This window comes from Macrotis lagotis, chromosome 1, assembly GCF_037893015.1.
Source record: "Macrotis lagotis isolate mMagLag1 chromosome 1, bilby.v1.9.chrom.fasta, whole genome shotgun sequence".
Taxonomy (NCBI): Eukaryota; Metazoa; Chordata; class Mammalia; order Peramelemorphia; family Peramelidae; genus Macrotis; species Macrotis lagotis.
In genome coordinates, this window is record NC_133658.1 from 913,548,104 (window position 1) to 913,575,362 (window position 27,259).

General features: G+C 36.2%; 1 protein-coding gene across 1 annotated transcript in view; it reads right to left on the reverse strand.

Annotated features, from left to right (window-relative positions):
* The window catches only part of LOC141509807 (sodium-dependent phosphate transport protein 3-like), a 55,120-nt gene that overhangs the window by 18,800 nt on the left and 9,061 nt on the right, over positions 1-27,259 (reverse strand). The window contains exons 3-10 of the mRNA XM_074219596.1: positions 17,400-17,581; positions 15,446-15,679; positions 15,272-15,359; positions 14,898-14,984; positions 4,033-4,151; positions 2,623-2,784; positions 2,114-2,246; positions 1,861-2,002 (exon numbers count right to left, since the gene is read on the reverse strand). Of these exons, the coding sequence (XP_074075697.1) occupies positions 1,861-2,002; positions 2,114-2,246; positions 2,623-2,784; positions 4,033-4,151; positions 14,898-14,984; positions 15,272-15,359; positions 15,446-15,679; positions 17,400-17,581 (1,147 nt within the window). The remainder of the gene's footprint in view (positions 1-1,860; positions 2,003-2,113; positions 2,247-2,622; positions 2,785-4,032; positions 4,152-14,897; positions 14,985-15,271; positions 15,360-15,445; positions 15,680-17,399; positions 17,582-27,259) is intronic.

The following is a 27,259-nucleotide window of genomic DNA, read 5'->3' on the forward strand; positions in this document are numbered from 1 at the left end:
GTCCGGACCTGCTAGGCAGGATTAATTAAATTACATGAACATTTATTAAACACTTGCTACAGGCAAAGCACTGTATTACATTCAGGAGATACACAGGACTGAAATGCACTGGAAAACTGTGAACATTCTCTCTTCCCTCAAGGCATTTTGATTCTACTGGAGGACATACTTTGATGTATGTACATACATATGTGATAAATGTACAATTATGAATTGTATATAGAGATGTAAATTGTAAAAGTTTTCACATATATATATATACACATATTTACTATATAGGCAGTTTCTAAATCTGTGTGTATATATATATATATATATATATAACATATATGTGTGTGAATATGCATGTACATGTCGATGCAATAATACAAAGAAATAAGCATTGAAGTTAAACAAAATTATTTTTGTTCAAAGGCATCAATTATTCCTTTGGTCCTTATTCAAGTGGCAGGTGTTTTTCAAGCATCAAATACAATGTATTTAGCACCTTCCAAGGATATTAAGAATATTTTCTCATTTATCAAAATTCTCATATCCAACAGCTTAACAATAATTGATCTTAGCTCTGCATCAATAATTTCTGCCCCTTCCTCTATTTTATCTGCTGTGAGTAGAATAGGAATGATACAGATTGATACGCAAAATTGGCAAGAGTCAATACATTAATTAATTTTAGCAAATTGGAGTTTGGTACAAAGAGATGAAACTTTTGGATAGAAACCATGTATGAGTTCATTTAATACATCTGGAAATGGACGGGCAGGTGCTAGCCAGTTAGACTGAACTGAAAGATAGACGTCCTGTTGGCAGCTCTGTTTCAATAACATTTACGGAAAGCTGCAACTCTCTAGGTCGTCTACCTCTACATAATTGAAGTGATTCACAGACCCAAAACAATGGGAGCAAATTGGGTCATCAAGGGACCTTCTTCAGAGCATACTATATATATATATATATATATATATATATATATATATATATATATACACATATATAACTGAAAATTATTACAATATGAGGGAAAGCTGCATGAAGTGTAAAGCTAGTTTATTGATTCAAATATCTGGAATTTCATAAGTGTATATTCCTTTCCTCCACATGCAGTAGGAAATCCTTCCTATAGCGCATTATATCATCTTTCTTTGAGAATAGTTATAGTCAAAAAAATTTTTCTTGATATACTTTTGGTAACAAACTGCATTTAATAAGGTTTGTCCTTGAGCAATAGACACCATCTCCATCACTAATTCTGCACTTAAATTTTTTAAGGAAAACTAGAGTTTTAGGTTTCTTCTACTACCATTGTAGCGAGAACTACGTGTCACCTCCACATGACTATGCAGCATCAGATTGGAAGCAAATGACTTTAGAAAAATACATAATACTAAAAATAAGTCACATTTATATATCAAATTGACAACAAAAGTGTCAAACGTATGACCCATGGGTCATATGCATCCACACAATTCCCAAGAATGAACTAAACCAGAAAAAAATGTAATTGGGGAATATTTAGCAGAATAAATACAATATAAATAATATTAACATGGTTTTTCTGAGTCAATTTGCAGTACATATATTGTTAGGAAACCCATTTTGTAGCTTAATGGTCCCTGGTTCTCTTTCAGTTTGATACCCACTGTTTTACAAAGTTCTTTCCTCATAATAGTCCTATGAACTAAATAATATGCACCCCATTCTACATATTCAGAAACTGAGACTTAAAGAAGTTGGACTTTTTCAGGGTCATATGATGTATAATAGCTGGAATTTATACCCAGACTTTCTAGCTCCAGGACCAGTACTCTTTCCACCATCCCACACTGCACAAGAAAGAGGGGAAAAGGCTGGGAGCCCTACCTGGGAGCGATATCTAGGGAATTAATCATGAATCCAGAGTAACACAGGCAGCTTATTCCCATAGAGAGCATCAGTAAGGTAATAGCAGTGATGAAGCTGACGTATGGCACAGCTGTGATGAAAACTGATGGGAGAAGCATACCTGGGGAGCAAGGACACACAAAAAAAAACCATGCACACATCATTGGAAAAATGTGGAGGTCTACTGTAAGAAATTCTCTAGGGTTAACTGTTCACATGGAAATATCCTCACCCAGAACTGTGAAGAGCTTCCGAACCACCACTAGACTCAGAATCTTCTTGGACAAGAGGAAGTCTGCCATTTGGCTTCCTAGGGTTATACAGATCCATGCAGCAATAGAAGGCAAGGCACTCAGAATCCCGTTCTGTGAAGAGAATTGTGCAAGGAAGACATGGATACTAGAAACATAATGTCTATACTAATCACAAGGATTTGCTCTAACATAAATTATGAAGTTGGCAAGGCTTGTATTTGGATCACCCATTCTCACAATTCTGTACCCATCTTTTTTTTGGTTAAGTGCCTCTAATATCCTTCAAGCTTCCATCCCATCCATGTCCATCTGTTTCAATTTCCTCATATTTGAAATGAGAGTAAATGATGGATAAGGTCCTTTCTCACTTGATAATCCTAGGATTGTTGGGTTCTCATGGCAAAAGTCTTATCAGTTTCATTGAAGGTAACTAAGAATTAAATAAGGGATTCACAGAAGTAAAGGAAAGCAGAGATAATATACTTACATTTCTGATGTCAAAATCAAACATAATGTTTATCAGTAGTGGCAGTGATATTGTCAGGTTGGTGACTAACCAGAATCGGCAAAAGCCAGTGATTATAATGGCCCAAAGTGGGAGAGATCTGATCATGGCATTGATGGGCAAAGACCAACTGGGGGTGCTGTTCTAAAAGGAAATGCAACCATCAGTACAAAGAACAAAATCTACAGAAGAAGCTTATTTCAGGGACGTCATATTTATGCTATGATTCTAGGTTAAAGATGCATAAAGCTGAGACTCAAAAGAAAGAGTTTAATGGGCAAGGGGTAGGGTTTGGAATGATGAAAAAGACAACTGAAACTGTATTTTTCAAAATAATATTAATATTGATATCTGAGGGAAAGTCAACAGATATTATATAAGCTTTGAAAAAGGAAAAGGAAAGAGAATTTCAAGGACTGTTTTGCATTAAGAATGGAGAGGTACTGATCAGATTCAAGCAGTAAGAAACCCTAATAGGACAATAAGCTAATGAGGGGAGCAGTGATGCAGGAGAGCCAGGAAGCATGGCCTAAATGGAGCAGGCTGGCAAAGTAAAACAGAGGAATTTCCTTTTGAACTAGAGTTTTTTCCTTTGTCCAATGTATGTCCATCGTCTCAAGTAGGAAACAGGTAATTTTATTTTAAGTTCCTTCAACTGACTATGGACAACTGACTATCTTGGAGTCCATTAGTGGAGCAGCATTTGGAGCTTCTGGTTTATTTCATGAACCATTTCCCTTCACTTTTAATTTAGAAGACAACAGCTCGAGGTGGCTAGGTGGCGCAGTGGATAAAGCATTGGCCCTGGAGTCAGGCGTACCTGGGTTCAAACCCGGTCTCAAACACTTAATAATTACCTAATTACCTAGCTGTGTGGCCTTGGGCAAGCCACTTAACCCCATTTGCCTTGCAAAAAAACCTAAAAAAAAAAATGAACAGCAACCTGAACTAAGCACTTGGGTTTTTTAATAACTGTAGTAAATCAGGGAAATTCTGTGTCTGAGTAACCTATGTATTAGTACTGTAAATTCAGTAAATATACTATACATGGGGGAGTGAGAATGCATTGAAATATAGGTGCTATAGAGAGAAAAACATTTTTCTGACGGAATATTTGTTATTGCAAATGCTCCCTCACAGAGAGTCAAGATTGAGGAGTAGAATTCTGTTTGCTCTTGGAGAATCAGAGTGATATTGGTACTTTGGCAGAGCAGCTGATTTTGAATGGAACAAATCATCAAATGAATTTGAAATGACTCATTCCTGGCTCTTCTGCTGATTTGGATAAGATTAAGGCTATCAGTGCCAATTGGTGGTTTAATATGTAAAGTACTTTGTAAACTTTGTAAACAATTAAGCTAATATAAATATTAGCTTCTTTTATTAACATACCTCTCCAGCCAATGAAAAAGTGATGTATTCCTTTTCACTCTCACTTATATAAGGGTGATTTATGGGATCATCATAAACAAGAGAAAACCAAATAACACAGCAGAAACAGCCAATTCCTCCTGGGAAAAAAACATTTATAAGTTAATGTTGAATTTAAAGGGATCTCAGGGGTAATATAGTTCCGTCTGAAGAAGAACTCGATATAAATCATGCTGGATCAATGATTATCAACCTGAAGAACTGCAGTGTCATGGAACCCACTCCTACCTGAATCAACCCTTTCTTCTTTTTGATATTTCTAATTGTTTGAAAGTTTTCATTATTTTCTCTAAATACAAGTTTTTTGCATATTTCAGTCATTACTCCTAGTTCTGATTTTGAGAAACAGAGCACACTTAATCCATATTTCAAAATACAGCTATTCAAATATTGAAATATTACTGTTATGGCATGAAAGATTAAATTATTGATAAAATAAAGGTTCAAGAGGTGCATATTTATTTAATAAGCAATGTAGACCAATTGTATAATAAATCAAGACCAGTAACTCTACTCAGTTTTGGCACTGGATCCTAAATACAAGGAGTGATAGATTTTTGTACACTAAAAAGATCAATTAAAAGATGACAATTAACCAGCATACAAAATTAGATGATCTGATTTCTAATTGGAAGAAAGATTAAGGACTTTACTAACTGGGAGGGAAAGAGCAAATATGTTAGATTCCCTGAAATCAGAGAAAGAGGTGACCCACTCCCCCATGTGTCTGTAAGCATTCAAAGGAACATGAAACAAAAACTGATTGATCAATAAATGACCATTTTTCAGATAAGAACTATGTGCTGCTTGAGATGTATAATTGTGAGAAAGCTCCTTGCATCAATCTTTGTATCTGACTGGGTTTCTGTTCAGCATAGCCTAGATCTTAATTAAGAGTGTTTAAGCAACAGGTAGAGATGATTCAGCTTCCCAGTCTTGCAAGGCTATGTTTGAACAAACCAATAATTTTTTTCTGCAATTCCCACAACTGAATAAAGTTTTCTTACAAGACAAATTGGACTAGATCCATAATAGAATAGAAAGTGAACTGAGCTAGATCCAGGAGTCAGTATGGTTCACCCAAAACCTACTTACCTTCCACCACACTATCATTTCCATCTCAAGCCTCTCTTGAACTCCCCAATCCCTTCTTATAGGCATAAAGTTGATGTCGTTCACAAGGCTCCAGTTAACCAAATATTTTAGTTCTCTTAGAATGAGTTGCCCCAGAATAAATATTCTGAATGTGGTCTGATGAGGTATGGTCATATTCTCTCTTAATGAAGCCAAGGACTATATTACTTGCTTTTGTTTTAAGTTGCTATATCATTATATAAATCCATATAAAGGTTGTAGTCCATCAGAACATTAAGATCTATTTTTTCAGGCAAACTACCAGCTAAGGATTCTTTTTCCAATCTTACACTCATAGACTTGTTTTGAAAAAATACAAAAGCAAAATATAAGACTTTATTTCCATTTATTCATCTTTTTTAGATGTAACCCAGTGTTCAAGACTGTCAAGATATTTTTGGATGCCAATGGTCATCTAGTGTGCTAGCTATACCTTCCCATTCTACATTGCCCTAACAATGGAATTAGAATGTAATTTTGATTTTTTCTAAGTCCTTTATATTACTATTAAACAGCACAGAACCAAAAAAAGTTCATGAGTCACCTATTCAGCCAATAAGTATTTATTAAACACTATATGTGTAATATAATCTTCCCAGAATTATGATTACAAAGAGAAAAATTAAATAGTTTCTGCCTGCAAGGAGTTTGCCTTCTACTGTAGAGAATGATGATACACATAGAAAAGTCTATATAAAATGCATACAAAATATTTCCAGAGAGGATACTAACCCATGGGTAACTTCATCTAGGAAGTAAGACAAGAACAGAACCTTTATGGAAGTTAAGGATTCTAAGAGACTGATGTGAGGAAGAAGTCCATTCCAAGAATGGGGCCTAACTCATGTATGGAGAACCAAAAGTAAAACAGTTTGGCTGAAATATTGAGTGTGTGTGAAGGTGAATAATAGATAATAGCTAGCTGTTTGCCTTCTACTTCAACCTTCACCAATATGTACTGCCATTGATGGATAGATAAGTCCCAAATCTCTTAGAATAGTCGAGTTCCCCAAAGTGCTGGCTCTGTTATCAACCATCCCTTTCAGACACTATCCAAGAAAGCAACCTATAGGGAAAATTGGTCTATAATTCTAGTCATTGCCACCACCATTGTCATCCAAATTTTACCTGTGGGGCAAGCCATCCAGACTGGCTGGAGCAGTAAGGTCCCCGGAGGGAGAAAAAGAGAGTGGCATGTACTAGGTGAATCAACTTTGATTGCCATTTCTCATCAGATCCCATGAGTTTTCCTGGCAGGGGAGGGAAGCAGAAGTTAGCCTGGAAGCCTGTCCTCAAGAGTCCTGGAAACAGCAATTACTCAGACCACTTGAAATGAACAGTAAAGGAGAAACATTTGCAGAGAAGTGGCCAGCATCCCAGTACCAGCATCACCATGGATGGTCAGCTGCTAAATGTAGAACCGATAATTGAGGAGCCCTAGGAATAGCAGTTACCTCCTCTTCCTTGCTGTGCTCCAGACCATCATCTCTTTTTTCAACCCATCTTCTACCCATATTTGGACTGATAATAGCCTCTGCAGGAGCTGTAGCCCCAGCTTCCTTAGCAATAACAACTACTGAAGACCCAAAGAGGAAAATTCTCACCTTGAGGACTTTAATAAAGCCCTTGGCACTGTCATTGCTCTGGGTCAGAAATGGATATGGTTTTTATCAATCATTGTGATACCAAAGAAGATATAGTACCATATGTTTTGTTGCTCTACCCTAAGGGTCACTTGGCTTCCATTAGACTTAACTGAAACCTACTGTAGATGCTTTTTCCTCATTTGAGATTGTGAGTTCCTTGAAAGCAGGATTGCTTGCTTTTCTCTCTGTATCCCTAGCACTTATTTGATAAAAGGTCAACTCTTCTACATGTGAACTTGATTCTATTCCTTTCTTTCTTCTTCAGTAGATAATATCTTCTATCTCCCCTCTCCTGCTACCTTCAAACATATTCATTTCTTCCCTCCTTAAAAAACCCCTTTTACTAAGCCCTAACATATATCAAACTGTTATCTTACATTTCTCCTCCCTTTCTAAGTCAAACTCCTACATTCTAAACTTATCTGACATTTGATCTCATCATTCAACTGAAAATAAAATGTTCTAAAGTTTCTGATGATACCTGAAAAATAAAAGTAAAACCATTTCCAATCTCTTAATAGCTAAATCTGACTTTTTTCTTAAGGCTCATCTTTGTTAATCTGTCTGCTGACTTTGACATTGTTGATCACCCTCTCACTTGGACGCTCTTTCTGGGTTTTTATGACACAGATCTCTTTTCTGATTCTCTTTCAACCTGTCTTACTTCTTTTCAGAGATCTTTAATATGTCAAAATCATATGGTCAGATCAGCACTAAAAAAGTGCTTTGTCAACGGTTTTTAGGATAGTCTTCTTTTGTTTTTGCACAAACTTGCTAACCACGTTAACTCCCATTGATTTAACTTATGTTGATTGTTGATTCTTTTCCTTAGTTATCAAAGAAGACCAAAATGACATCATTATGTTTGAGACAAATTAGTGTGTCCAATTATGACGGATCAGACCAATATGAACTCAAAATGTTCTACCACTGGACAACACAAATTGTCCATGTGAACAACTGGGGTGACTACTCTAAACTTAAATATGTTATGATTCCTTTGAGTTGCTTCAATTCGACCTTCCTCATAGAATGTAGCATTCTCACTGATGAGGGCACACCATGTTGGGCGATCCTGTGTCAATGTCTATCATGCTGTACAATCGGCTATAAATTTCTTAAGAGAAATTTTCATGGTGTTCCAGGATTGTTTCTTCTGATTCCCTGATGAGCACTTGCCCTATATGATTTCTCCATAAAATAGTCTTTTTGATAAGCTTTTCTAGCAATTACACCCAGCCCATCACAGTTGCCCTCTCTGTAGTAATGTTGGAATGCTTGACAACTAGATCAAGAAAGGACCTCAGTATCTGCTATCTTCTCCTGCAAGGCGATCTTCAGAATTTTCCTAAGACAATTTAAATAGAGGTGATTCCGTTTTCTGAAATGGCACTGGTAGACTGTCCAGGTTTCAAAGGCATATAGCATTGAGGTCAGCACAACAGTTCTGTGACCTTTAATTTGGTAGTTTGTCTAACACCTCTTCTCTCCCATATTTTCTTTCAGAGCCTCCCACAAACTGAGTTAACTCTATCAATGCATAGGTGAACTTCAAAGTCAGTGTGTACTTCCCTGTAAAGGACACTGCCGTGGTAAGTGAACTTGTCCCCAGCACTCAAAACTTCTCCATTTGCTGTAATCAGTGGTTCCATATACGGGTGATGTGGTTCTGGTTGTTGGAGTATCTGTGTTTTCTTTGTGTTAATTGTTAGGCTAAAATTAGCACAAGCAGCAGAGAATCCATCCATACTTTCTTGCATCTCAGCTTCAGAGGCTGCATAGAGTGCACAATCATCTGCAAGCAAAAGATCATGTACCAACACTCCCTCCACCTTGGTCTTGGCTTATAGCCTTTTCAAGTTGAAGAATTTGCCTTCAGTGTGGTAAGTGACCTTGAGGCCATGTTCATCCTCAGTGAAGGTGTTTGATAACGTGGTTGAAAACATGATGTTAAAAAGCATGGGAGCAAGGACACATCTTTGTTTCACTCCATTGGTGACTGCAAAATCTCAAGAGCCTTGTCCACTATCCAGAACCCAGGTAAGAAGGCCTTCATGAAACTGATGGACAGTATTGATGAACTTCTCCAGGCAAACAAATTTTGACATAATTTTCCATAAGTTCCATGACTGACAATATTAAAGGCCTTCATCAGACCTACAAATGTTGTACACAGACCCCTGTCCTGTTCCTGGCCTTTTTTCCAGGAGTTCTTGGGCAGCAAACACCATATCGACTATTCCTCAACGCTTTCTGAAACCAAATTGGCTCTCAGGGTGGTAGCCATCTTCCAGGTGAAGTATCAGTCTACTTAAAAAGACTCAGGGAAGAATCTTACCAGCAATGACTAAAAGATAAATACCCCTGTAATTGTCATAGGACAATCTATTCCCTCTATCTTTATAGAAATGGACAATGGAGGTATCCTTGAATTCTTGAAGGGTAACCTCTTCATGTCATATAACCTGAAAAATTTCAGTCAACTTCATTGCAACTATAATAGAATCAACATTAGGTTCTTTGCCACTTGAAAGAAGCCTAATGGCATTCAAAATATCTTATTCAGTAGGAACTTCAGCTAGACAGTGTTTGACTTCAACTAGAGGTAAACAGTCAATGACTTCTGCATTGATTGATGATGGTCTGATAAGAATACCATGAAAGTGTTCAGTCCATCTCTCTAGGATCATGTTCCCATCATTGATCAATATGGAACCATCAGCACTGAGCTGTTGAGATGAACCATAGATCTTTGGTCCTTCAGGGCATCATAAAAGCATTCTGGTTTGTTACTATCATAAAACTGAATTTCATCTGTCTTCATATTGAGCTGCGTCTGGTATCTTTCTAAGTTGCTTGTACTTTTGATGAAATTAAATGCTGCCCTCTTGGAAATGAATGAATTATGCTGCTGGTAAACCCTGTGGAGTTCTTGTTTTTCATTTAACAGCTTTTGTACTTCCCCATCATTTTCACCAAACTAGTCTTGATGTTTGTGAATGTTCTGACCCAGATGAGCAAATGCAGTGCTGTGCATCAGATCTCTGCAACAAATTGTTCATGCTCAGGGAGACATTCTAATCTCTTAACAGTAGTTTCTCTAGTATTCATTTTTTTCTTGGGACTGTCACTTTGGTTGAATGTGGATAGTTACCTTAGAGAGGATGAGTCTGTGATCAGTCCAGAACTCTACAGAACACATTGCCTTTATTATTCTCACATCCTGTCTGTCTTTTTCTCATTATAATTACATAGTCTATTAGTTGCCAATGTTTGCTATAAGGGTGCATCCAGGAAATTTTATTGCATTTAGGTAAATGGATGACAGCGTTGGTGATGAGAAGGTCATGAGATGCACAAATCTTCAATAGTAGGTGGCCAATGCTGTTGCTATTTCCAGCTCCATTCCTCCCAAGGAGGATTACCATGTCTGGTAATCTAAACCTACTCTAACATTAAAGTCACCTAGAAATATAAGCTTATCCTTTTTTTGGTACATTGACCATAAAAATTTTTTTGAGATTATCAGGGTTCATCATGGTGGGAGCACAGGCACTGATGAAGGTGCCATGCTGTTTTTCTGGAAGTTGCAATCTCACTGTCATCACTACTTTTGGTAGGCATTCAAGAAAGTTGACTGCATTAGTTTTGATTGCAAAACCTACTCCAGTTTCTCTGCATCCCCCTTCACTGCAGTTACTCCAGAAAAATTTGTATCCACCTCCAACTTCAGTAAGCTGGCCTTCATTTTCCAGCCTTGTTTAACTCAGGTCTGCTATTTGGATATGAGGCCTGATGAATTCCTTTGCAACTAGAACTGCACATCTTTCAGGTCTGTTGTATCTTGAATTATCTACAAGTGTCTCCATGTTCCATGAATGGAATGGAATGGAATCTTCTTTGAAGAAGTTTTTATAGATTTATTTTGTGTCTCAATCACACTGTGGGATCCATGCCTGTCATGGTAATTAGGCCAGGGTTAGGTTAGCAGATAATTTTTAGGGCATCTTTTCTAGCCCCTTCCTCTCATCAGGAGGTGAGCAGTACAGATCTTAAAAGGGCCGCTCAGTCATCCAGGGGACTGCCAAATCTCATTGCTGCTTTCAGTAAGGAATTGACCCTATGGTCTGGGCTTCTTTTCTGCAGGGTTGTAACTACAGCTCCCAGTGTATCTGTACTTGCTGCTTTCTTACTTGCCTGTTTCCACAGGACTTTGAGGAATGGTAAAATAGGGATTATATCTTTTGATACGCAGGTAAATTGCATTTAGGTGAGGTAGAGTTGCATGAAGTCATCAACCTCACTGTCTTCTCTAAAGTCATCATTCTCCAGTGCCAGTCAGAGTCAAGACGACTCATGATGGCTCTTGATGCAGTGGATAACCTTGACTTCTTTGATGTCTAACCAACCCCTAAGCACTCCACAGCACCTGCTTCAGCTGGCTTCATGCTTGTTAGAAGGAATTATTCTCTTCCACCCATTCCATCAGTGGAAGACTTCACATGCTTGGGGGTAGACACCCTCCACAACTCACCAATGAGTTTGAGACTCCCTTGGTTGCCTTCAACCTACTTTAAGCTGAAACAGTTTACCAGGATGTAGCCACTATGCATGCTACAATCTCTTGCAAACACAGGTGAGAATTAGGTGACTCAGGGAGACAACAAAGGTGGAAAGAAATCTTGAAAAGGGCTCAGTAGCCCTCACACCAAGGTTTAGTCTTCCTTTAACACATTCCACACCCCTTTTTCTCTAAATCTTTCTCTTTCCTAAACTTCCAACTCCTTACTCTCTCCTTACTCTATTTAGATTGTTGCCTCCGCAAAATCTCTTTCATCTTCATTTACTCTCTACTCATACAGAAGCCATCTTAGTTTAGAAATTCAACAACTATATTATTGTAACAGCTTCCTAATTAGTCTCTGTCCCTCACAGTTTTCCCTATTCCAGGTTATCTTACATAACGTTAAAATAATTTTAAGTTTAAATCTTACTGCATGAATCCCCTTACTCAGTTAACAAAATGACTTCCTTTTGCCTATAGGGCCAAATAAGACTATCTCTGTTTAGCATTTAAAGTCCTTCATACTCTTTCCCCAACAACAATATGCAGACTCATTTGGCATTATTCCCCTTTCCGAGACCAAAATGGCCTTCTATCCATTCTACATTTATAACAGTGTGCTTCATAGAGTTCCTCTCTTCTTTAATACTAAATTCATGGACAATCATTTGCATCAAACTTTTCCTGCTCTCCCAACTTCTCTTCCAATATTAGCTTATATTTATCTACTTAGTATATGTTTGTAACTATCCATTTTATATTTATGCTACCCAGTTGTTTCTCTATTAGTATGTAAGATCTCTGTGATTAAGGATTGTGTCTACAGCATTTAGCAAATTGGCACTTAATGAATATTTATAAACAGTAATTTTTAATTTACTCATGTATGCATGCATGCATTCAGTCTGGAAAGATAGGTTAAAAGAGACTATAGAAATAAATTCAGAAAATAACTCACTGTCCAAATTGTATTCATACTGAGAACATTCAATATTAGAAGAAAAAGAATTACAAGTAATCACATAAACAACAAAGATCAAGTTACATAGTTATTTCAGTAGATGCAGAAATAAAAGTCCATTGACAAAATGAAGTATACATTTAGGTCAAAAACTCTAAAATATTAAAGCATGGAAGGACTCCTTTAAATAAAATTAAAAATACCTATTAAAATCCCTAATGTAAGGAGCAGAACAGAGGTCTATATACAACATGTGTAGATCTGACCATGGCCTCTCATACTGTCAGTTGTGAGGCCTTATGTAAAATTATGTAAAAATTGTGTTGTCCAGAGAAATTCATCTGTATTGAACAACAATTTCATGATGGCAGTGCTTGCCTGGGTTTTGGACAATGGATGATGTTCTCAAGATTTCCCAGTCACCAATGGAGTGAAACAAGGATGTGTCCTTGCTCTCCTGTTTTTTAGTATGATATTTTTAACCATGTTATCAAACCCCTTCACTGAGGATAAAAATGGTCTCAAGGTCAGCTACCACACTGATGCAAATTCTTCAACTTGCGAAGGTTACAAGCCAAGACCAAAGTGGAAGGAATGTTGGTACAGGATCTTCTGTTTGCAGATGATTGTGCCCTCAAAGCAGCCTTTGAAGCTGAGATACAACAAAGTATGGATTCATTCTCTGCTGCTTGTACTAATTTTGGCCTAATAATTAAAACCAAGAAAATATAGATACTTCATCAGCCAGCATCACACACCATCTATATGTGGAACCATCAATTACAGCAAATGGAGAAGTTTTGAGTACTGAGGATAAGTTCACTTACCTTGGCAGTATCCTTTCCAGGGAGGTACACATTGACAATGAGACTGACATCCACATTGTCAGAGTTAGCTCAGTATTTAGGAGGCTCCAAAAGAAAGTGTGGGAGAGAACAGGTATTAGACTGATTACCAAACTGAAGGTCTACAGAGTCATTGTTCTGATCTCATTGCTGTATATCTGTGAAACTTTAACAGTCTATCAGGGCCATGTCAGGAAACCAAATTGCTTCCATTTAAATTGTCTTAGGAAGATTCTGAAGATTTTCTGTTAGGAGAAGATACCAGACACCGAGGTCTTTTCTCAAGCAAAAATGCCAAGCATTCCGCTACAGAGAGTGCAACTACCATGGGGTGGACATGTTTTTAGAATATCAAACACATGCTTGGCAAAAAGATCAATTTATGGAGAGCTCACAAGGGGGTCAAAAGAAGCAATACTGAGACCCCCTGAAGGTCTCTCTTAAGAATATTAGAATTGATTGTATGGGAGACACTGGCATAGAACCACCTAGCATGGTATGCTCTCATCAGAGATGATACTCTACTCTATGAACATGGCAGAATTGAAACAGCTCAAGGAAATATGAGATATTTAAGTTTAGATTAAACACCCCAGGTGTTCACATGGACTAGTTGGGCCTGACCTATGGCAGAGTATTTCGAGCTCATATTGGTTTGAGCAAGCACAGTTGGACACACTGTAATTTGTCTCAGATATAATCATGTCATTTTGGTCTCTCTTAAATAATGAATTCTTTATTTAAACCTGAATTTGTTGGTCTTCTTCAATAATGAATTATTTATTTAGAAATGAATTCTTTAATTATCTATCATGTATAAAACACTAAGGTAGGGTGTGGTAATAGAGAGACAAAAATTAAACAATACCTACCCACCAAGGATTTTCCATTCATTGGGGTACAGAAAATATGTATAAAAATTTGATAAAGGCAAAAAGGTGTCACAGAGATTATGACAGTTAATGGACACTTGAAAGGGGGGAAAATCTTTTTGACAGGGATGAGGTAAATATTCTTTTTACAGTTGGTATGGATACACGAGGCAGTAGATGGAATTCTAGGTTTGTATAATTGGTAGCAATTTCTTGAAGGTAGATTTAAAAAAAGAGATGTCAATAATAATAGGTAAAGTACTGAACCAGTAGTCAGCAGATTTCGATTTCGATTCCCATTCTACCTCTAATGTCTTACTTTGGAAAGATGGAAAAAACTCAGTTTATCTCTCTGACTCTCAGTTTTCTCATTTATATAAGGTTAAACAAGACATTTTAGAAGGTTGCATTTTTATCTTCATTCATGTTAACTTTTTATGGGGGATAATCCTGAATATTAGCCAAGTGACACAGGGGTTAGAGTGTCAAACCTAGAGTCAGGAAGACTAGAGTTCACACCTAGCCTCAGACAATTGCTAGCTATGTGACTTCAGGGAAGTCACTTAAGCTCTGTTTGCCTCAGTTTTCTCATCTATATAATATAGAGATAATAATAGCTTTTATCTTTCAAGATCATTGTGTGGATCCAATGAACTAATAACTAGAAAATGTTTAACTCATTGCCTGGCACCTATTCAGTGCTATGGAAATGTTAGCTTTTTTCCAAATCACAAAGGGCATTAGATATCCAGGAGCATTCCCTTTGAAAATGGAAACGTTTAGATTTGAAAGGAAATAACTTACCAAAGATATAAAAGATGTATGGCCACCCTAGGGACTGACAGATGAATCCACCCACAAGAAGTACAGTGAAGATTCCCAAAATTGCACCTAAGGAGAAGATAGCAAGGAAGTTATGAGTTATGATTGAAGGCTAAAGATTATTAGGCTGACCCTAGGCCATTGCACAGAGGGAAAATGAATAATGAGCAGTTAAAAGTCATAAAACAGTAAAACCAAATTGAGGAAAAAAACCCATAAATATTCAGGATCCAGGTTTCTCCTTCTATTTATAGTCCTATTTTGAGGAGTCTCTTTTTCAGTGAACCAAAGAGGTAAGATACAGTGATAAAGAAGCAAGGAAACATAAAATAGTTATCATAATTTTGGCTTCTTACCAGATGAAGTAATGCTACTTATTCGACTCCGTTCCAGGGGTGGAGCCCATTTCACCCAGAAAGATGGTGATGCTCCAAGTTCCATCCCCTGAAATGAAGATATTGTGATTTGTTTCTTTTTAATCTCTAAGGAAAGTTGAGGAACACTATAGCCTTCAGCGTATATCTTAGTACCTGAGCCATGCCCTGAGCCGTCCTTGTCAGAATGATGTAAACTATTCCTTGAGTGGCTGCCAATGGTAATAAGAGGCTGAGAACAGAGGAGATGAACAATCCAATCATGAATATTTTCCTTGCTCCAAGCACTCCAGCAAAATACCCACTTGGGGTTAATGTGATGATTTGACCATAGGTAATAGAACTGAGAATTATCCCCTGAATTTCTGGACTCCAGTCATATGCAGGGACCTGTAAGAAAAAGAGATTTCATTTCTAAATGATCCCTGTAGGAAAGGCCACAGTATTTGAGATTACCTGATTGAACTATAATTGTCATATAAGAGATGAATTTTTGTGTAGTGCAAAGAATATTGAACTTTGAATTAGAGGAGCTGAGTTTGAATTTCAGTTCTGTTGGTTACCATCAATGTAATCTTCCTATTCTTTCACTTCACATTTCTTGACTTCTGTGAAATCTCTGTTTCAACATTTGTGAAATGAAAGCATTACATTTGATCATATCTAAGATTACTTTCATCTTTAAATTCTATATTACCTTTCATTCCCGTCCCAAAATGGAACTCACCCTCCACTCTTTAAGAAACACATATTAAATGATTCCTAAAGTAAATTACATGATTTACATAGAGGAGGAAAGAAAAAAGAAGACAAGATGGGGGAGAGGGAGGGGGAGAGTGGAGTTCTGGAAGATATTCCAGAAAAGTTGGTTCATTCAGAAAAAAGCAAAAAAGGTATTGCAAGGATGGCAGTCAACCCAGCCAATTATCCCACTCCACTTAAATGACAAGATGCTATGCTATGATACCTCTGTCATGTATTAACACTTCTCTTTTGAATTAATTGGCTCATTGACTTTAGCCTGAGTTTGAACAAAAGACCTACTGATTTAGATGCTATTGAAAGTCATTGGATAACCTGGAATTGGATGTTGACTAGGATGCATGTTTGGATGTATGCTTGGATGTATTATGGCAGCTAGGTGGTGCAGTGGATAGAGCACTGACCTTAGAGTCAGGAGAACAGGAGTTCAAATCCATCCTCAGATGTAGAAAGGATAGCTATCCCAATGATTATTGAGTCAATAAACTAAAGGATGTTGACAGTTTAGTGGATTGTGATAAATCTAGTGAGATATAATTCAATAGGGATAAATGTAGAGCCCCTCACAGGTACAAAAAGATCATCTTTTCATTGAGAGATTAAGGAATAGACCATAATAGAGACAATAATTGTTTTGAAAAGAATTTGGGCATTTTATTAGACTGTAAACTATATAGGATTCAGGAATGTGATAGAACAGCCCAAAAAATAAATGAAAGAAAGAAAGGGAATAAGCATTTATATAATGTCTACTCTGTTCCAAGGACTATATAAGCTAAGCACTTCATACAAATATTATCTCATTTGATCTTCATAAAGACCCTGAGCAATAGATGCCATAATTTCTTCAATTTATGGTTGAGGAAACTGAGGTAAACAACAGTTAAGTGATTTCCCTAGAATCATGTAGCAAATAAATGTGTGCAGCTGGATTTGAACTGAGGTCTCCCTGACTTCAGGTCTGGTGCTCTGTCCACTGTGCCACCAGCTGCCTAATAATGTAATAAAGCAATATTTTATTGCATTAAGAGGAAGCTCCCGTCCAGGAATGAGCAGGTGATAATCTCATTGTATTTTTTCATTATCAGACTTTACCTGGGGTATTATGTTTAGTTCTGAGGACCATAGTTTAAGGACATTGAGAAACTGGAGAGGGACTAAAGCAGAGTAAACAGAATGGTGAAGGACCTTCAATTCATAATGAATTAGCCTATGTAGTGTAATTTGTCCTTCCATTGTATCCGTATGACTTCCAGAGCCTAGCACACTGTATCTCATATGGTGGATAAAATACATGTTTTTGGAATGAATGGATCGATGAAAGAAGTTGGATCTGCCATCAACTTACCCCAGCATCTAAGGTGACATCAGGCTGCCCCTTCAAGGAAACATTGGTTTGATTAGACTGGCCTGTACTGTTCACCATGGCAACAATGGCAATGCTCAGACTCAAGTTTTGAGAGGTAGTTACAAATAGACAGAAGTGGATGATAATGGCCAGGCCATATCTCACGGACCAGAACCCTGGAACTGGAGAACAAATAAACAATCATAACTCTCTGAATCAAAATATGTCAGCAAAGTCTACCATTGTTTTTCTACTTAATCTATTATTTTGTTCATTTGCTTTTGCTTTTTGTTTTTGTTTTGGTCCGGCAATGGGGTTAAGTGACTTGCCCAAGGTCACACAGCTATGTAATTATTAAGTATCTGATGTTGCATTTAGAACTCAAGCCCACCTGACTCCAGGGCCAGTGCTCTATCCACTGTGCCACCTACTTGTCTCCTATTTTGGTCTTTTGAATAGAATAGTGTAAAAAGGAGGAAAAATGACACTTCTTGGCAGGTCAAGCACCAGACTGAAATAGATCTTAAGGGAAGTATTCTCACCGCCCAGTCAACCAAATCATGAAACTTGTTGCTCCGTTCCTTTTTCACTCTGTAACTATGAATCTCATCCCTTTTCATCCTCTTTTCTTGCAAGACTATTTTGCTCTCTGTCTAAGCAGAGTACCTGCACTCCTTTCTCAGAGACATTTACCTTTTACCTTACCATATTTCCTAACAGTATGCATTCCTATGTATCTCCTCTGGAGTAGACATATGTTATAAAGAAAGAGATAATACATAGATATGGTCAGAAAGTGAATTTGAATCTGGATACAAAATATGCCTCCTGAATATTCATCTGAAACACAAAGAATTATTTTCTTGGTTGTCAATACCAGACATTTAAAATTTTTTTTCCTTTACACATATACTGTTATATTTATAGCACACAGGGACATCCTCCCCCAACTCATAGAGAGTAAATCTCTTAGAGAGTGGTTACACCATATACTCTGTGAGTTCACAACCCTAAAATTATTGTTTATAGGCCCTTATCAATATATGTGTGTTTTAATTTTCAAAGTACACAATTAACTCAAGAATAGAGATATTTGGAGGAACAGCATGGTATAATAAGAAGAGTTACAAGAAAACATTTACTCATAAAGATAGAGAACCATCTTCCTACACCAACACAAGAAAGATAGTGGGCACTTAGAGATATAATACATGAAGAGCCCCACATAACTGGGACACAATTGTTTAGGGTATGTATGAGGAATGTACGTGACCAAAGAACATCTGTGGCCATGGCACACACTAGAATGGCAGCTCATATGTCTTTTCACAAATGTGTAGCTCCTATTGTCTCATAATCTTTGTTCTTTTAATCATTGCTAAATACAGAATAAGGTCCTTGCAGTCTCCAAAGTATGATGCTGTCTGTTTCTCTACAGGACATTATTTTGCCAAACTGCTTTACTGGGTACTATTCCACTATTGGATTTTAACTGATCTCTGTTGGACATTTACTCTGTACTACCTCTATTGCTGGAGTAGCTAAAATTCGAGGTTAGGTTGCTGCCTTTATTTCTATCCAGCTATTGTAGAAAAGGGAGAAAATGTATTGTTCTGGGCCCATCAGAAGCCTCCTTTGCTTTGTCTCTCAGAATCTAGGTTCTGAGACTTCTTTTTTCTTAAGCAGGAGATTTTTCAACCCCAAGCTCAAACCAGTTTAGGCTAAAGAATAGGATTATCTCAGATCTCTAATGACCTTGGGCTTCTTTTCTTTAGAAGACTGCTCCTAAGAAGTGATCATCCAAGTTTTTGTTGGAGATTTCAAATGAGAAGGGACGCCATCCTCCTTGATAAGGGATAAACATGATTACGGCAAATATATAGAACCACATGTTCTACTACAATGGACTTACTCATTTCAGCAGTACAATAATCAAAGACAATTCAAAAAGGCTTGTGATAGAAAATGCCATCCATACCCTGAAGCTTACTATTTAAATTTTAAAACTTGTCTTATGTATTATGTTTTTTTTCCTCTCTGGAGTTTATTCCTTTTCAATTTCATTCTTTTTTCACAATATGATTAATAGGGCCAGATAGTTAACATAGTTATACATACATAATCTATATTAGATTGCTTTGTCAGGAGGAGGGGGAGGAAAAGAAGGGGAGAAAATGTGAAACTCAAAATCTTGCAAAAATCATCATTGAAAACTACATTTAGTTGGAAAAAAATAAAATATTGTTGGGAAAACATATATAGGATCACAGATTGAGAGGTGGAAGGGATCTTAAGTGGCCATAAAGCTTAAAATTCTTATTTTTACGTGGGAAAATTATGATTAGAAAGTTGAAGTGGATTGTCTAATGCTATAGTAAATATCTAAGGTAGAATGTAAACCTAGATCTTCCTGATTCAAATTCAAGGTCCTATGAACTACATGATGCTGTTTCTTTCTCTCAATTTTTACCCCCCCCCAATTAAATGTTTTCTTTCCTTTCATTTGACATGATAAACTTGCCTGAAAAACACTGGTACCTGAGAAAGGTGCTTGAATTTAAGGAGTATATAGGACAATGAGATTTATTCACTCATACTATCAGAACAAGGTGAAAAAGAAAAGTCTAGTCTTCCAGAACCTGGCAAAGGGGAGTAATGAAACAGGGATTTTCCCACATAAAGAAAAACACCAAATTCCAAAAGTATAAAGGATAAAAATAGAAGAATAAAAACAACTCACATTTATATTGTACTTTTGAGTTTGCCCAGTACGATCTTCACACTCCCCTTGTGCGGTAGGTAGGCCAAGAATATTTGCCCATGATCACACAATCAATAAGTGACACACTAGGACTTTAACCTAGATCTTTTTTTTAAAGTTTTTGCAAGGTAAATGGGGTTAAGTGGCTTGCCCAAGGCCACACAGCTAGGTCATTATTAAGTGTCTGAGGCCGGATTTGAACCCAGGTACTCCTGACTCCAGGGCCAGTGCTCTATCCACTACACGACCTAGCCACCCCAACCTAGATCTTCTGATGCCAAGTACAATGCTGTTTCCATGTTATTACATCATTAACTCACAAAAAATAGAGCTGTATTTCCATTAATCACATAATTTTAGAATTTTATGGACTTTGGAGTTCAAGTGGAATAATCTATGGCTGAGCAAGAATACCCTCACATTTTCAGTCAGATTATACAGCTTCAAATGACTTTTAATGAGAAGACACTTCCAAGACACACTATTCCTCATTTTGCTAGATCTAATTGTAAGGAATTTTTTATTATATTGAGTCCAAATTCATCTCTCTGCAATTTTTACCCATATTTATAATTTTCTCTGGGACAACAGGGAACCTATCTAATCCTTTCAAAGTTACTTTTATTTTTCAGTTTTTGCAAGGCAATGGGGTTAAGTGGCTTGCCCAAGGCCACAACAGCTAGGTAATTATTAAGTGTCTGAGGTTGGATTTGAACTCAGGTACTCCTGACTCCAGGGCTATTACTCTATCCACTGTGCCACCTAGCCACCCCAATCTAATCCTTTCAAATCCTTTCAAAAGGCATGGTGGCATTGATCACATTCTCATAATATATATTCTGTAATTCAGCATGAATACCATCATTACTTCAACTGAGCTCAATATGGTCCATTTATTATTCTGGTTGTCCTCCTCTTCATATTCTCATATTTATTGATGTAATTCCTAAAATGTGATACTTATAGTTGAACTCAACACTCCAGATTTGACTAGGGCAGAGTAAATCAGAACTTTTGTCATCCTAACCTCAGACACTTAGGCTCTCTTAATTCAGGTTGTTTCCATGGGCGGGGGGAGCTAGTTTATCACATTGTAAATTCACCTTGAATTTTCCAACTACTAAAATTTCTAGTATGACTCTTTTATCTTCTGTACCTAAAGTTGAATTCTTAACTCATTGCATAGGATTTTACACTTATTCTTATTATCAATCAATAAGAATGTTTAATAAGTTCCCACTATGTGCCAGGCATTAGATGAAGCACTGGAGATTCCAAGAACATAGAAAATAGTCTCTTCCCTCCAGGTATTCGTATAAGATTGGAGTAAAAATATATAAACAACTTGGTATGTACAAGATCTATAATATTTGTGGGATATTATTATTATGCCTTCACTTCTCCAATGATTTTCCATATGCTCTTTCCCTTTTCTCTTTCTTTCTTTATAGTTTACATACGCGCGTGTGTGTGTCTGTGTATGTAAAGGAAGAGATAGAAGATGATAAATGGGAGATACTACAATAAAGTAAGAACTTTTTAAGGATAGAGAAAAGATAAGACCAGTAAATAAAGAGAGATTAAGAATTAATGGGAGGGGTGGGGCGGCTAGGTGGTGCAGTGGATAGAACACTGGTCCTGGAGTCAGGAGAACCCGAGTTCAAATCCAGCCTCAGATACTTGATAATCACATGTGTGACCTAGGGCAAGTCACTTAACCCCATTGTCTTCAATAAATTAAAAATTTAAAAACCGATGTAGACAATTGATCCAAGAGAGATAATTTCAAAATTATTGGACTACCTGAAAGACATGTTTTTTTTTAAAGTCTAGATATAATTGTAAAAGAAATTGTCAAGGAAAATTGCCCTGATATTCTAGAACTAGAACGTAACCTAAAAATTGAAAGACAGCTGAATGATTGACTCCTGAACAAGATCCCAAAATGAAAAATCCCAGGAATATTATAACCAAATTTCAAAACTCCCAGGTCAAGGAAAAAAACTGGAAAAATGTAACGATTCAGTTAATGTGGAACCATAATCAGTATAATACAAGATTTAACAGCCTCTATATTAAAGGCTCAAAGGGCATGGAATATGGTATTCCAGAAGGCAAAGGAGCTTGTATTACAACCAAGAATCAACTACCCAGCAAAATACCTATCTATATCTTTCTGGTGAGAAGACAGACATTGAATGAAATAGGGGATTTTCAAACTTTCCTGATGAAAAACAATAACTGAACGGAAAATTTGATTTTTAAATACAGGATTCAAGAGAAACATTAATGGGTGAATAGAAAAGGAAGATCATATGGACCTTATTGATGCTGGACTGTTTATATTCCTACATGGGAAGATGATATTGGTAACTCATCATAACTTCTCATTATTAGAACAGTTAGAAGAAGAATATATGGATACAAGGTACAGGTTTGAGTTGAATATGAATATGAAGAGATGATACCTAAAAAATAAAATTAAGGGTGAGAGAGGAATGTACTGGAAGAAAGGGAAAGGGGGAAGGAAGAATGAGTATAAATTAACTATAGGAGAGAGAGAGAGAGAGAGAGAGAGAGAGAGAGAGAGAGAGAGAGAGAGAGAGAGAGAGAGAGAAAAGCTTTTATAGTGTAGTAGAAGGGAGGGAGGTGAGGGGAAGTGAGTAAACCTTACTATCATTAGAATTAGCTCTAAAAGGGAATGACAAACACACTTAAGTATATAAAACTCTATCTTACCCTACAGGGAAGTAGGAGGGGAGGGATAAAAGAAGGGGAGTGGTGATATAAGGAAAGATATTTGGAGAGGGGTGTTCAGAAACAAAACACTTTAGAAGAGGGAAAGGGTGAAAGGAGAGAGATAATAGAATAAACAGGAGTGAAGAGAATGGGATGGAGGGAAATACAGTAAGCATTAGTAATTATGAAGAAAATTTTAAAGTAAGTTTCTCTGATAAAAACCTCATTTCTCAAATGTGAAGAGAATTTAATCAACGTTGTGGAAATAAGAGCCATTCTTCAGTTGTTAAATAATGAAAAGATGTGAACATTCTTCATGTTTGATAAGATTTCCATATCTTATAATATTATCTGTATCATATTGAAAAAATGTTCTAACTAATTATTTATTAGAGAAATTCAAATTAAAAAAAATTCTGAAGTACTATCTTATATCTATTAGATGGCCCAATCAGTATAGGACAGAAATAGGACCAAATAGGAGAGTGACAAATGTTTGAGGGGCTGTAGAGAAAATGAGATATTAATGCACTGTTAGTGGAGTTGGGAACTAATTTAATCATTCTGTAGAGCAATTTAGAATTATGCCCAAAGGGAAATAAATCTATGCATACCCTAGCAATATCATTACTAGTTCTGTAAATCAAAAGAGATGAAAAACAAAAAGGAAAAGGATCTATATGTACAAAGATATTTATAGCAATTCTTTCTGATGGCAAAGAATTAGAAATTGAGGGGATGCTCATCAATTGAGGAATGGCTGAACAAATTGTGTTATGTGACTGTGAGGGAATGCTATTCTGCTACAAGAAATGATGATCAGGATGCTTCCAGAAACCCTGAAAAGACTTACATGAGATGAAGCAAAGTGATATATACACACTGTGTAAAAAGTAACAGTAATATGATCAGCTGTGAATGACTTAGCTTTTCTCAGCATTACAGTGCCCCAAAACAATTCTGAAGGAGTTGATGAAGAATACTACCCATTCTCAGAGAAAGAACTGATTGTGTCTGAATACAGATTGGAGCATATTTTTTTACTCTATTTTTCTTGAGGTTTCTCTTTTTGGGGGGGGAGTTGCTTTATTTTTTTTACAACAGGACTATTATGGAAATATTTTGTATGACTTTACATTTATGACCTACATGAAATTTTTTAAGGGGAGGGTATGGAGAGAAGAAGGGAGATAATTTGGAATTCAAAGTTTTAAAAATGAATGTTAAAATTTGTTTTTACCTGTAATTTAGGGAAAATAAAATATTAAATACATTTTTATAAAAGCAAAAAGATTAGTGAGAATGAGGAGTAGAGATGATATAAGAAATCATATATGGGGGAAGGCAGGGGATTATACCATTAAGGGTGCATATTGAGGAATGTCCTTTGGCAGGTTAAGATACCTCTTTTTTGTGAGAATGGGGTGGAGAATAAAATAGTGGTTATTTTTTGATTCGATTTATCTAAATCTGGGAGCGGGAGGTTGAGGTCTCCCACTAATAGAGTTTTGTTGTCTATGATAAGTTTTTTAAAAGATTATTTTAGTTGTACAGAGACTCCCTAGATAATGTTTTGAGTCTTTGACACCAAGGGAGTTTAGTTTCTTTTGGGCTAAAGATTATCAGTAGAGATGAGTTTATCTTTTTTAGGACAAAATTAAATTTGCACACCTCTTTTTTAAAGTTTAAATTTTTTCCATGCCATAGCTCCATAAGGATTATCTCATACATGTGTGTGCTTGCAGATCATGTGGTCACTAAAGTAAATTATGTCAGTCTTATAATAAGGCTTGTCTAGAAGAGAGATTTCTTATTTGTGGGGTAGTATTTCTAAAGTAGATATTAGAAATGCTTCTCCTTTAAAAATTTGGAAACATATTCTACAGACTACTAGATCTATATTAATACAGAACCAAATTTCATTCACAGAAAGTGAGTGAAATTGGAATATTTGGAATGGAGAATGGAGAGAGAAAGGAAAAACTATAAAAGGTCAAAGGTTTAACACTTTCTGGTGAGTAGGGGGAATACTGTAGACTTTTGGAAAGTCAATACATAGGACTGAATGTCCTTGGCTTACATCACTTGGCTCATGTCTTGTTTTTATATTTTTATATTTATATTTGCTAATTTAAAATAGTTCACAGAAAGCAGAGGAATGAGTAAGGCTCATTTCTCCAATTGAATTGAATTTTGCTTTTGTTTTTTGTATCATAATAATTTTCCAATATTCCCTATCTTATTAACAATATTTTATAATAATGAAAAGAAATTAATGAAAAGTGACCATATAAATAATCCTTGTCCCTAGAGTCATTAGGTTTTCTACCAAGAAAAAATTTTAACAACTAATAATTTGTTCCTTGAGTTTGAGATTGATTATTGCTCTTCACATAATTCTTAAATATCAATGAGGCTTACAAAGAAATTTTATTTATCTAAGACATTTATTGGGTTATATCCATAAAAATAACTGAATTAGAAAGTAAAAAAATAAAAATTTAAGAATGTATTTATTTAAATAATAAACCCATTAAATAGTAACATATTTTTATGAAAAATTAACCATGCTTTCTTAAACAAAAAAATGTTCAAATCTCATTGCTACCTGGGTTAGTAGAAGACATTTATATTCTTGTATCTACTTTTTCCTTGAATCTGTTGTCATAAATTATTTTGATTGAAAAACTTGGTTGAGGTGTGACTAGGTAGTGCAGTGGATAGAGCACCGGCCCTGGAGTCAGGAGTACCTGAGTTCAAATCTGGCCTCAGACACTTAATAATTACCTAGCTGTGTGGCCTTGGGCAAGCCACTTAACCCCATTTGCCTTGCAAAAAACTAAAAAAAAACCACTTGGTTGAAGAAAATTTAGCCTAACACATATACGAAGTTGGAAAAAGGAGTACTTTTAAACTTTTCAGATAATTGCAGCTATTCTTTGATTCTATATACAAACTCAGTGAATAGTAGTTTCTTAAAGATCATGTGGAATTTAACACAATATCAATATACTTTTCAGATTCTCTTACATTAAAATCCATTCTAGTATATATATATATATATATATATATATATATATATATATATATATATATATATATATATATATATATATAAACATCACTGGTCATCCGATCACTCCTTATATGACAATATCTCAAGGCCTTTTCCTAGCCTCAGGGTCATTCCCTGTATTAAATTTTCTAGAGTACAAATAGGTTAAGGGTCACAGAAACAACATGTGTCCCAATATGACCTTGGACCTAGGATTTTCTGACTCCAGGTCAGATGTCTAGCACTATGTTTCTCATTCAGGTAATAATAATAATACATTTAATGATAATGAGTAACATTTATTTCATCAATATAGTTAGGAAGGTTCATGAAATTCTTTATGCACGGTATCTCATTTGATACTTCACAACAACTTCACATTAGTGAAATAAGTGCTATTATTATCCTCATTTTATAGGTGAGGAGAGTGAGATTAACAAACCTCAGAAAGAAGTTCCTTCCAATTCTCAAACTCTGTGATTCTGTACTCTTCTTAAACCTATGCTTTATCCTCCCTATAACATCTAGTCAGCTATTCTGGAATAGCATGCCAGACCTGACATAAAGAAGACTCATCTTTCTGAGTTCAAAATGACCTTCCTAGTGGTGTGAGCCTGGGCAAGTCACTTCATCCTACCTGCTTCAGTTATGCCATCTATAAAATGAATTGGAGAAGGAAATGATAAATCGCTCCATTATCTTTCTGAAGAAAATCTCAAATGGGGTCATGAAGAGTTGAACAGAACTGAAAAATGACTTGACTAAATATCTAGTCTTTTCATCACTTCCTGTTCTGTCTGTCCATTACTCATGTTTTGGTCTCACTTTCCCTCCTTTACTATCATGGGCCTATGATTGATGGGTTTTAATACATATTATCAGGTTGCTATGAATCTTTGCCCCCTGGTCTTATCATCAGTCATGTCACATCTTGACAAACAACTACCATGGGATACCCTCATCACTTCCCCACCTCAGTCTGTTGAAAGAATTTATAAAATTAGGCTAACTAGGTCCAATGTTTATTTATGTTTACCTTATTCCATCCGAGCCTTCATCTTTACATGCTCATACTTTGATTTTCCCCAGATTATTTGAAGAACAATCATATTCCACAAAGTGATTGTTAATACTCCTATATTTCAAAGAACTCTTCCTTTGAGTAAAAGGATCTCATTATCACTTATTTATAGAATCAAGACATATGTCATGAGTTACTTCTCTTCCTTTCCTTTTTAAAACTCCTCTGTATCATCTTCCCTGCTCCACTCTTTTATTTCAGTTACAGGGAACCTCTTTCAGAAG